Here is a 12485-nt window from a genome sequence, read left to right on the forward strand (position 1 = left end):
TCTTAACATCGACATCTTGTGAGTTCAGTTTCATGCCAAATAGTGTTACAGGATCACAAATGCAAAGTGCTGCTTTTGACGTCCTTAGGCAGAGCAGAAAAATGTAAGAAGTTATTCAAAGTGGAGCTTGAAGAGGAGGGTCTTGAGACCACGGTAGAAGGACCGTAGGCACGGAGAGCACCACATGTTGGGGGTGCGAGGACCCTTATTTCATTGCAAAGGGGTCACAAGACGACCCGAAGTGCCTGAGTCGGTACGTATGGCTGGATTATGTCCTGGAGGTAAACAGGGCCAGTACTGTTAGCACCAGCATAGGCAAGTGTCATTGATTTGTGCCTGATCCTTGCGGAGACCGGCAGCAAGTGGAACGATCTCAGCAGGGGAGTTGTGTGTGAGTACTTGGGGAGCTTGTACATGAGGAAAGTGGCTGCATTCCGGAACCATCTGCAGAGGGCGTATGGCACACGCCGGTTGGCCCGGAGACGAAAGAGTTGCAGTAGTCAAAACGGCTGAGAGGTGTGGCCTGGACGAGCAACTGGGTTGAGGACTTGGTCATGTCTCTCTTTATGCTGTGTAGGAAATATGTCTGCGTCGTGCGAGAAATGTGTCTCTTGAAATCTAGGTTGTCTTGAGGATGATGCCTGGGTTTCTTGACAAGCGGGAGGCTAACACAGAGAGCTCTAGTGCCAAAGAGGATATGGCAGGGATGAAGAGCAGCTCTGGATCCAGTTATAAGTGGTAGGAGGACATCCATGAGGAGATGTCAGACAGACAAGCAGAGATTTTTTTGTTGACTCGAGGGTAAATGGTTCTGCGTTTTGTTGGTTGACTCCATATGAAATTGGATGCTTTTGACAGTTAATGGGACTTTCTTCCAAAGGTTTTATGAGTCTGACACAGTAAAATTGAAAATGTAAAAATTCCATTACAAACACAGCAGAGTGTTTCCTATGGGAAATGGTTATTAATGGTATAAACGTAATTGATTCAATTCAATATAGAATATTTAATGAAAACAAATATTTCAGTCTTGTCTTATTCAAACGAGTATGACAAATTATACAGCATAATATGTCATTAATTCCTGTAATCTATATATACATCTATACTTCCTGTAATGTGGAGTTTATTTCAGATGATGAGGACATGTGTTTGGTTACGTTTGCTGTTTACATCACCTCTTACGTTTCAGTAAACCTCTCTGTGTTCTTGCTTTTGAATGTGCTACAGTAATTGCGAGAGGAGGTCAATGAGAACGTGGCAGGCTTTTACTTATCCATCCATTTCCAAAACTGAACCGACGCCAGGACAGAATAAGGACTCATTAACGGGTAGCTGTGAATGCTTTGTGTAAGTGTGAGGTTCATACTTTGCGTAAGCTAAACATACAATCCACATGAACAGATATCCCATAACTAAGCAAATTTACCATACTAACAAACAAAATATGTTTTACTAAAGCTTTTCTATAATGCTTCACTCAGTAACACAATGATTAGTTCACCCTGAGAGCTATCTGAAATCGTCAGGTTCAATACAAAACATGTCACCTGCTAAATCTGCCACACAGCCTCCACAAATGTATACATCTCAAAAAAGTTGTTAAGATTAAATCAAATCGAATTGTATTTATATAACCACTTTTTTATAAGCAATGTCACAGAGGGCTGCACTTAAACTAGCCTAAAACCTTCAAAGAAGACAAATAAAAAAGAGTTGATTACTATAACTCAATTGTAGGTTCCTTCCTGGTGGATGCATGAGTTCCTCTTTGATTGTGTGTGATTAAGATCTGTTTTAAATCTTTTGCACATATCAGATTTTTTGAAGCCATACCAGATGTCAAGTGCAGGGACTTGGGCTTGCATAAATGGCCGGGTCATTGCATGTCTGCTTTCCAGATAGGCCTTATTAGATCTGGGTAACATTTGTGGAGTAAATGACAATGGCAAGAGGAAACGGGCCATCCGTCCGGGTGTGAGCAGTCATAAAACAAGGTATTATCAGGCACTTACAGCACAAGTACAGGCTTCAGAGGATGTGCCTTGAGGAAAAGAGGTTGTTTATAAAGACGGAAGCTGGCCGAGGCTTAACTACTTCGTCATTTTCTTTATTATGTTTTTCAAGGAAGGGATTATCGTGTACGTCTTCAAGAGAGCATCTTATCCACAGTCTCTCCTATCATATTTCACTTTGTTGAATCATCCGCTTGTCCATTATACTTGAAAATAAAGGAATCTTCCGCCTGTGTCTGCATCCTATTTTTCAATAGAAGGCTGTCAAGTTCTTAGAAACTCAACCTTTTCCTCCCCTACTGAGAGACAACTTATTATCACAGAGAACGCTGCGGCTAGCGTCTGTTTAGCGCTTTGTATTTAACATCAGCTAAAATATTCATATGTATAGATGGAAAATAAATATGAAAAACTGAAACTGAAAAGTCCGAAATATGGATTTATGAATTCAGTCAGACAGAGCTGGGGGAATAGTCTGAGACTTTAAGCCAAGGGAAACAGCAACAGATTAGGGCATGAGCCACTGTCAACCCAGATCTGTGAAGCGCACAGTGAAATGGGCCATTTGCTTGTTTCTTATCAAACCTAAATCCCCTCTTTAAAATTCAATCAACTTCATGTACTCCACACCCTCTTAAAAGATCGTAAGAGTCATAACCTGTCCTTTCAGTTTTTGACGGGGTTGCAATTCTTGAACTGATTAAAAAATGCTCTGATCCATACTATTGTCAACATGCCAGACCATTTTGGATGATATATAAAAATCTGTGGTATTGTGTCAGATTTGTTCAAACATGACAGATCAATCTATACTGCATATCATTTGCTTACTTAATTCCACATTATAATTGCTTTGGAATGGTAACGTGTTGAAGACTACCCTGTGCCTTAACTTATCCAATCCTCTTCTCATCCATCACTGTCACTCCTAAAGTACAAGGGAAATGTGTTCTCAGGGAAGACCTCCATAGGTGGTGATACATTGTGGGACAATCAAAGGTTCTTTTATCTTGCTGGCACTGCCTCTTTCTCTGGGCCTGCGAGAGATGAGGACATGTGTTTCAACTGGCAGGCACTCACCTGTGGTGAAACACTTGGTACACAAGGTGACTCATCTATTATAGATACTCTAGCAGGGCAACAGAGGAGACACTGGTCACCTTGTGGAGGTGTCAGCACACAAGCAACCTCCTGCATATGATTGTAGCATCCAAACTGCAATACAACAGTGTCTACTTAATCATTACTGTTCCTTCAATAGAGGCAGACAAACAAATTGCATACTGAATTCCGTTTCATATTTGTTTTACTAAATGCGCAATCTGTGCCTATCCATCACATGTATTAAGTTAAATCGCCAGTACAGTAGCTGTGTAAAATGGCAGCTGGTTTGGGTCAAAGAAGATCGATCCCCATTTTGGCCACAAAAAGACGAGTTTGGTGCGGTTCATTGCACTTGATTCACCATGGGATCAAGCCCTAGATATGGCTGGCCTCATTTCAAGCTTATAAGGATGGACTTGTTCATCCAAGAGCCTTTAACTGCTGCACGGCAGGTCTGGCAGCCAGGCAATGACCTGTGCCCGACAGGCTGCAATGGCCACATGGAAACGTAACTGGGCAGGCTGTTGATTTCCCCGAGTCCGAATCGTATGGCAAATATTGGAATATGGCTCTCTGACAAGTGGGGTTAAAAGAGGGAGAGGCAGAGCGAAACAGAGGGAAATAGAAAGAGTAAGCGGGAAAGAAAGACATAAACAAAAGAAAGAATGAAAGAAAGAAAAACAGAGAGAGGTGATGCTGGTGTCCCAGGGAACCTTGTATCTACCAGGAGCCGGCGAAGTGACACGAAGCTGGATTTACCGAGCGGCCCTCCGACTGAGCCACAAGCTGCAGAGGGGACAGAGAGTGGCGAGGGCTCCACGGCAACACAGCGGCCATCTGTTGCTAGGTCTGTCCTATCTGCATGCTAATCCTTCTTCATCCACACCTCGACAAGAGAGCTTTACGACTGTTATCGCCAAGAACCTTTTAAGATGGGATGACCGCGTCAGGGACGATGAAAGAGAAATGACATCTATTGGCCAAACTCAGATTTATGTGCACAGAATACAAATGTTTGTCCTATTTTCAGTGGTCTTGTTTGACGTTTGATAATGGACGAACAGCATCGATGCAAAACTCAAGGTCGGGCTATCATTTGACATTCAGCCTGTGAACATACAGGAACATTATCGTCTATACAATGGATCTTGCTTTGGGCAATATTTCTGAAGCTGACTAATCATATACAAATTTGTTTAGCATTTTCCTTATATAAATCTATCTAATCCATCACAGAGAGGTTGTAATGTATCTGGGATGTAAAAGGGCAACTGAAAGCAGGGTTGGGATGATGCATATCAAAGAACCAATAAAAGCCTATTCCCACAGGCTATGGAAACCGGCCATTATCGTGAAAAATCTTTAGGACTTAGGATCATTTACCTTTTCTATACACGAGATATGACGCTGCGTGCAGTCATGCAGCATGAGTTTAGAGGTCATGCATAAAATATCCTGAGCCAGGAGTGAAACCTGTGCAACCTAACCTAGCAATCTATTTAGGCTTCAGTTGTTAGCGTTTGTGTCTTCCTCTGAAGGGAAGATGTTTCCCCTGCTGACGTCATCCCTGCGCCCCCACCCTCATGCTTAACAGATGAGTTACATTTACATTTAGTCACTTAAGTACAGGGACTTGAGTACAGGGACATTCCCCCCGAGGTAAGTAGGGTGAAGTGCCTTGCCCAAGGACACAACGTCATTTGACACGGCGGGGAATCGATCCGGCAACCTTCTGATTACCAGCCCGACTCCCTCACCGCTCAGCCATCTGACTCCCATAGTTCAGTACAGTACCATGACCGAGATGTGAAGGATGCGTAGTTCCTCCTCCGCAGAGTCGCTGGCAGGGTCTTCGGTGGGGGACTGGCCTGGGAGGTTGACGCTGCCGTCCTGGTGGTGGATGTGGAAAAGAAGAGTGCCGTTCTCCAGCCACTGCTGCCTCCATCGGACGAGGGGAATGTCCTCCGAGTTCCCTGAGATCTCTGTCGGGCAAAGCAGAACGCGGGAGATGTAAGAGAGGACACGGTTTCTTCAGACAGTGCTGTACTTCACCAGAAGACAGAGTTAAGAAGTGTCGATGGGTCGTGACATTTTCTTTTGATGCTGTTAAGTATAGTAAGCAGTTTATGCAGCGTTGATGCTTCCACCTTAACCCACATCAACCTAAAGGACCACAAGAAAACTTCAACCCAAACCTCTTTTTTAGTAACCACTGCATAGTTTCCAGTCACATACATTTACAAAACGATACACTATCAACCTACCCTTTTACCATTACCATTACCTGTGTGCATGCGTGAAGGTAGCTACTATGTCTTAATTGTAATCTCAGTGCAAATACTTTTAACTGAATGAGTATACCAGAGTTTTATCAGACACAAACGGATGACACTGTGCTGCAGTGGAGTGGGACCAGTAAATAAGATTAAGGGGCCTAGCTTTAACCTAAATGCAAATTATCTGACAAATGTGACAGGGCACTTTTTACGGCGCTCTCCCTGGGGTCTGGTTCAGCATGAGAGCTTTATTAATGAGGCCCATCGCCTCCCTGCAAAGGCCCACCAACCAGCACCAAAATGGATCAAAGTAATTTGATTACAGCACACTATTAGTATACTACATCCCAGGGCTCATGCAGATGCACTGAAGCCCCCACTTTAGTTGTTATTAGTGTTTTAGAGAGAAATAACACTGAATCTTTCTTAAACACATCTTCGGATGATGGTCCATCAGCTTTATGATTTTATGAGCCACACAGTTTGATCAAATAGACGATGCCACATTAGAAGATGAATACCATCATTCTGATCCAAATCTCAATTTAAATTCTGCACTTTGCCACACTGTTATACACAGTCTGTTTTGCATCAGAAAAGCAATACTCTTTTCCTAATCCAGTGCAGAGGCTATAATAATAATAATATGCTTGGTCACTAGAGGGCATGTAGATTGACGGTTAAACAGGAGCAGTTGCTCTTCAGTTCCACCAACTCAGAAATAATAAATGACTATTAAGTGAACACACATCTTTGAGATGTAAGCCTGAAGGCAAAAAAAAACTCAAGAACACCAGAAACATTATTCTGATGTGAAAACCATGAAGGTTATCCTTCTGGCTGTCCTCTAACTGCAACTATGCATTTGGGAGGGCATTCCAGCACTGAAGTATTTGTTAAGCCACTGTGCCAGGTTTGTAGCAGTGTCATTATGCTCCAGTTATGTGATACGTATCCTTTGCGCTTTTGATGGGGGATGAATCAGATGACTGCTCTAACCATGTTGGGCCGACATGTTTTCATAAACGTACATAATCACAGTGCTTTATATGCTAATAAATGAATATATATATATATATATATATATATATATATATAAAGACACACCAAAACCAAAATATGCAGGGCTTGTCCATTTGTTCAGAATAAGCTCATTTTTGGTTTATGTACTATGGTGTCTGACGTAAAAAAAGAATGAGATTGTACTCTCAATGTTTCATTGTAGGACAATATTGATTTAAGTAACTTAAATCCCGTTAAGCATGTTCCTTCTCTGGGAACATTCTGCCTCTCTGCCTCACCCACACACCTTTCCTTCCCTCTCAGATTGAACGTTTCTCAAGTTCCTAGTTACTTTCAAACTAGAGGGCATCGTTCAGAAATACAGCCTTCAAATTACATCTTGATTTGGTTTCTTGATCCATGGCAATATAAGATAGATGAAAAAGCTGCTTAATTTAGCTAAATGTAACCACGGTTTTACAAAAAGCTATATTCTTCAGGTCAAAACTAAAAGCAGTACTGTTTGATGGCCTGCACGTTTTATTTACACGGTGCAGCAGCATACAGCCACGTTAGAACCTCGTTTTATAGACAGGAAAGTATTACAGAAATGATCACTGGCAAACACAAGTGATAAGACAGCTATGGCTACGGGAGAACTCCAGTCTGGCGCTGTGTTTTAGAAAGGCTTGCTTCCCAGCAGGGAAGGTGCCATATGGAGAGAGCCTGTGTTTGTACTGAGTTTAAACAGCAGTGGACTGCTGGAGAGGCCAATGCTATTCCACTCACATCCTCCTGCAGAGTCAGTAGCTGCCCTTCTACTTTCATAGCTCCCGGGTACACCAGCAAGAGAGGACTGAAATAAATTCCTGGCTTCTGGCGCAATAAATATATATTTTTTATAAACTCCCATGTTGGCAAGTAGAAAGATATTAAACTGCAAATCGGTAACCGTGCAACCACATATAAGCTGTAAAATTGTTGAGTCCTCGCTCCTCTTCTTATAATCTCTGATCTGTCAAAGACGTTCAATGTGTGTTGTACGTTGTATGCATGCTGTGTGAAACAAGTTTATTCCACGTACACATCACAGATGGCCCACAACATACAGTACAGCTTTCCTAGATCTTTGATAGCTGTGATCATTTGATGATCAAGCAGGATAGTCTTATAAGCATATCACAGTAAACCTAAAGAGTAAACCAAGCTGATAGATGTAAGACTGAAAGAGTGAAAGTATTTTTCTGTAGCTGACTGACCACACTGTTTTCCCCAGATGAATCCCCTTGGCAGAATGTGCATCTTGATCAATCGTGAACCAAAACAAACATTTAGCTCAAAAGGGAGCATATGCCTACATCCAAAGGCACCCACCCACTCGTTTCAAGGTGTGTCTTTTGACCATGCCAATTAGAAATAGGAAACCGAGCAATCAATCAAAGTCAGTCTCATTCTAACAAGCTATCCAACACTGCACATATTAAACAGGATCACTGGTTAATGGTAATGTGTTTGAGTTTTAAAGCCATGTTTAATATTTCATGTTTGATGATTAGGCATGGAATACAGCTTAGAGGACGGGCGAATGGCTAACTCCAAGGTCGGGAGATTGCAGTCCAACCAGGGTCTAATGTATAATGCATGGCTTGGTGGACGGTTTGAACACGATCCGGACACTTGATTCATGATTCAGGCAGAGTCTGAAAAGGAGGGGGGAGGAGTTATTCAAAGGGGTGTTGGGGCTCTTACTCCTTTTCTATCTCACCCACAGAGTAGAATTATTGCCTGACGTAAAAGAGAAAGCAAACTTGGATGCTTTTTCGTCAGTGTTTGGCATAACAGTGTGTGCTTGTGAATAAGATGATGAGATCATCCGGATGCATGAACTCTGGAACATCACCTCGGTCCACGATAAACAGAGTGGCCTCACATACAAAATCACATTTCACAAAGGAGCTGTCTCATCTTAATTCCAACTTCATTCAAATGGATGTCAACCTCCACTGAGATGACAAACGGAGTGCAATGAGCAGAACAAATACATAACACATCGTATGCTCTGGAATGAATAACAACTAATGCTGTGAGCTGTACTCTATAGCAGACGCATAAACCTACCCAAGCTCATCGTGGAGGAATTTAATTTAAATTTTAATAGCGCACAATTTATTTACTTTCAAAGTTGCAATGGGAAAAGAAGAAGAAAAACGGTGAGAGAATATTGTGGATCTTAAGTCACCTTCACTACTTCAGAATGTCCTTTCAAGGGAGGATTGCTTTGTGTTTCACATTGGCATTATATGTTGGCTGCCAAGCACTATCAAGTGTTTATCATAGTGGGGAAACTATACAAATATGCTTTGTCAACTGTTAGGCCTAGTTTTTAAGGCCCAAAGTACATAATATAATACTGAACATCCACTCAAGAGAAAACAGGATCGCTCATTTGACATAAAAGGCACCTGTACTATCATCCTTTAACAAGTCACTGAAAGACAAGAAAAACAAATATGGTATACCTTTTTGCATGTAGACTACCTGAACACCTAGCAATACATGTAATACCATACAGTGCTTTTTAAACATCCAATCAACTCAAGATATCATGACAACTATGTCATGTCCAATTTGATTGTACTGTGACCGTGGCCACTATATCTGCTACAGGTACAACAGAGAAGGCTTAGCATAGTTCTCATCCTAAATATACATTATTTTTACAATACAATCAAATTCAAGCAAAAAAATCAATTCACAATAGAATATTCTATATTTACCAGTAGTGAGTTAAAAATACTGTTCATTTGATATTTATTTATGCTGGGCAGTGACTTCAAGCAAGGAACAGGATATGCATAGTACCATACTGTCATGGACAGAGTAACCCAGTATAGCACTTAGACATACTAAACCTACATTACAGAGAGCCAAGACAAAATCAGTGTTGTACAATATGGATCCTTGCATAGTTAGTCCCTCAACTCCATCATGACTGTCAAAATGACATTAAATCAGGCTGTAATCGAGGCAGAAAGTGACCCTCAGACGACAATGTGTCAGAGAGCAGCTGTTTGACCAGGCATAACCAGTTTACAGAACTTCTGTTGCGGACTTGGTCTGTCGCCCAGGCTTATCAGGACCACGCAGACGGCCCAACAATGAACTTATCATCAGCCAGTGCCTCCGTAGGGTGTATGCTGGTAGAGTCAGTGTACTGCCCTCCCCTGACCGTGAGCTGACACGGTTCATAGATCACACCAGCAGAAACCTAATCTGAGGACAGTCCTTTCAATTCCAGACTCTGGCCCCCAAAAAAAGTTTGAGCGAGACAAAGATCTGCCATAGCCTGGAAGCTTTCTTGAAATGGATATGATGAACTTACTGGTAAAAAATACAGTTTTTGTCAGGTAATCTAAAAAGCAGCCATGTAACAATAATTAATTTTGTTTGCAGGGATCTTATTACCACCTGCATCCACTATTAGTTCCCTGGATTATATTTGCACCAGTAAACTACCATGAGTTCTAATGATATATGAGGACAAAGCAAGATTTGAGGATAAATAGGAGGTTTTACAAGACAAAAGGATTCCCATGGAGTGAAACGACAGGTGACAGCTACAAAGGTGACCTGAGGCCTGGAATTTAGAATATGCCACATAAAAGTTCAGTTTCTGGCAATCAATGAGAGCAGGTATTTATAATAGTGGTGATACAGTATGCTGTAACTATTTTACAGAAAATGCCTACATTTGAGAAGTTGCTGTAAGTCTTCAACCCCCTTAGATCCCTCTCTGCATGAAGGCACATGTGCTAGTTCATCACGTCCTCTCTGAGATTTCAAGAACGAAGGCAATTTTCAATACTGCCTCAGCTCCCTGGCTAGGGCAGATCTTTGTCTCTCTCTGACAGGTAGTTATAAGTGGTGATCTCAGATCTCAGATTAAGCTCTACGGGAAGTCAGAAGAGAAGAAAAAAACTACTGACAGACGGGTAAATGGAAAAGTGCCCAAAATTCACTAAATGGCCTGTAAAAGGACAGTCAGGTCTGTTTCAAAGTCTGGCAGCTGTAGAAATTGCACGATGAAACCTATTTTTGCCATCATACTATCAGCCACTTTCCCATTTCTTGTGAACTGCTGTGCTTTTGTTGTTACATGCTACCCTACCATTGGTCATCCATAATATGGTCAACATTGTTTATGTTGCCCTACTGTCCGGTATTAGATGATGGTAATGTATTAAAATCCCTTTCCGCATCAAATTGGCTACAAGCTTGTTTCATGTCTGCTTAGGATTCCCCTGACTGTTGCTGGCCAAAAGCATGGCAATTGACAAAGAGTTCACAGTAGGTGGTCGCTACGGTAATGTGTTACATTGAGCTGCCACCCACTGAGTCAAAGTCAGCGAGACAACCAGTTTAAAATATATGCAAATCTTGATTTTTTGGGGGGGAATAATCCTAGTCACTTACACATTAAAAGGGCAATATCATTCAGTGGTACCATACTAATCACAAGCTATTATACATTGTATTTCACAGATCACTGTTGGCTCTACATTTACATTTAGCAGACGCTCTTATCCAGAGCGACTTACAGTAAGTACAGGGACATTCCCCCCGAGGCAAGTAGGGTGAAGTGCCTTGCCCAAGGACACAACGTCATTTGGTGTGGCCGGGAATCGAACGGGCGACCTTTAGATTACTAGCCTGACTCCCTCACCGCTCAGCCACCTGACTCCCACTCTAGGTTCAGAAACAAAACCTGAAACCTTTACATCTCTAGACCTGAAAAGCATTGTAGGGGAGAGCCATCACCATGACAAAAGGATACCATTTTGTTTACCCATATATAGATCATTATGCAAATGTATTTCATAGTACGTAGATAGATCAGTTTGGTTGTAACCAATGATTACCCTGATCTATCTACCAAACAAGCTAGCAATGAATTATGCAAATACTACAGCTGTTGTCAGGCAAATTAATCTCCGTGGAATACGGGGCTGTCAACTTAATGTGAAGGCTTTCCTTGTGTGTCAGTTATTGCAAAACACTGATGAAATACTGGGAAGAAATCACAACGACTGATGTCTTAGAAAAAGTTTTAACATTCCACCCATAAACAATGAGCTACTGTGCCGCAAGGTGTGCCTTGTGTACTTTAAAAAGGAAACCTTTGTTCACACTGTAGGCTGTCCTATAAGCTTTATAGAAAGTGTAATAAATCTTTTTTTAATCATCAGCAAATGTCCCTAACACATACTTTTTTTGACATGGGCATTGCTGTGGTTAATTAAATCCTGACACTTATACACCTTTGAACTAAATGTCATGTACATATATGCAGGAAGCTAGCCATGCCCATAGGGTGAAGGTGAATGTTAATCATGACCAGAGCAAATAGACTCAAAGTTCAGAGGTTGTATTTATTATCTCATGCTAATGTATGCATTGGCAAATCACCAGGACTCCCAGGCACATTGAGGGCAAAACCTTATACCTACAACAGTTAAGGTTTTCTCAAACCTTGGAACTTTGATAAAGCGCAAACAAGGGATGTGCTGTAGAACAGTCTGACAATGAATTATCAAGGTGCAGACAGGATCTGAAATGCCCTTTGAAATGGTTATTCTGGGCAACACAATCAATATGTCAGCTGAACACAATGTGATATACGTACTGGAAACCTTGTTGTTTTTTTTTGAGTCACAGCTCAAGAGTTCAAGAAAGCTACTCCTTAAAATGTCTGGAGTATATTGAGAGGTACAAACATTCTGAAGCACCCGACTGTTCCCCCCCATAAAATCATATTCCGTCTAAGCTCTGGAACTCCAGAGTAATGAATTACATTACATTCACCTCACATCCAATTAGCATATCATAAAGGCTCCGCGGTATGTAAAAAGGAGAAGTAGCCCCTGCTGTTTGGAGACTAGGTTCTCCACATGTTCTCATGCATTGTTTATACAGCAGAGTTCCAGGCCAGCTAGGGAGAGATGTCTGGCCTGAAACACAACTGACAAGTTATACTCCGATTTACCCTTCAGAGTTAAACTCAAAATGAAGCATGTTTGAATAAACAGGG

General features: G+C 41.6%; 1 protein-coding gene across 1 annotated transcript in view; it reads right to left on the reverse strand.

The window, feature by feature from the left end:
- The window catches only part of astn1 (astrotactin 1), a 110970-nt gene that overhangs the window by 86046 nt on the left and 12439 nt on the right, over window positions 1-12485 (reverse strand). Inside the window, exon 2 of the mRNA XM_047027646.1 lies at window positions 4914-5101. Coding sequence (XP_046883602.1) covers window positions 4914-5101 — 188 coding nt within the window. The remainder of the gene's footprint in view (window positions 1-4913; window positions 5102-12485) is intronic.

The sequence above is a fragment of the Hypomesus transpacificus genome, chromosome 10 (genome assembly GCF_021917145.1).
Source record: "Hypomesus transpacificus isolate Combined female chromosome 10, fHypTra1, whole genome shotgun sequence".
In the NCBI taxonomy this organism is placed as follows: domain Eukaryota; kingdom Metazoa; phylum Chordata; class Actinopteri; order Osmeriformes; family Osmeridae; genus Hypomesus; species Hypomesus transpacificus.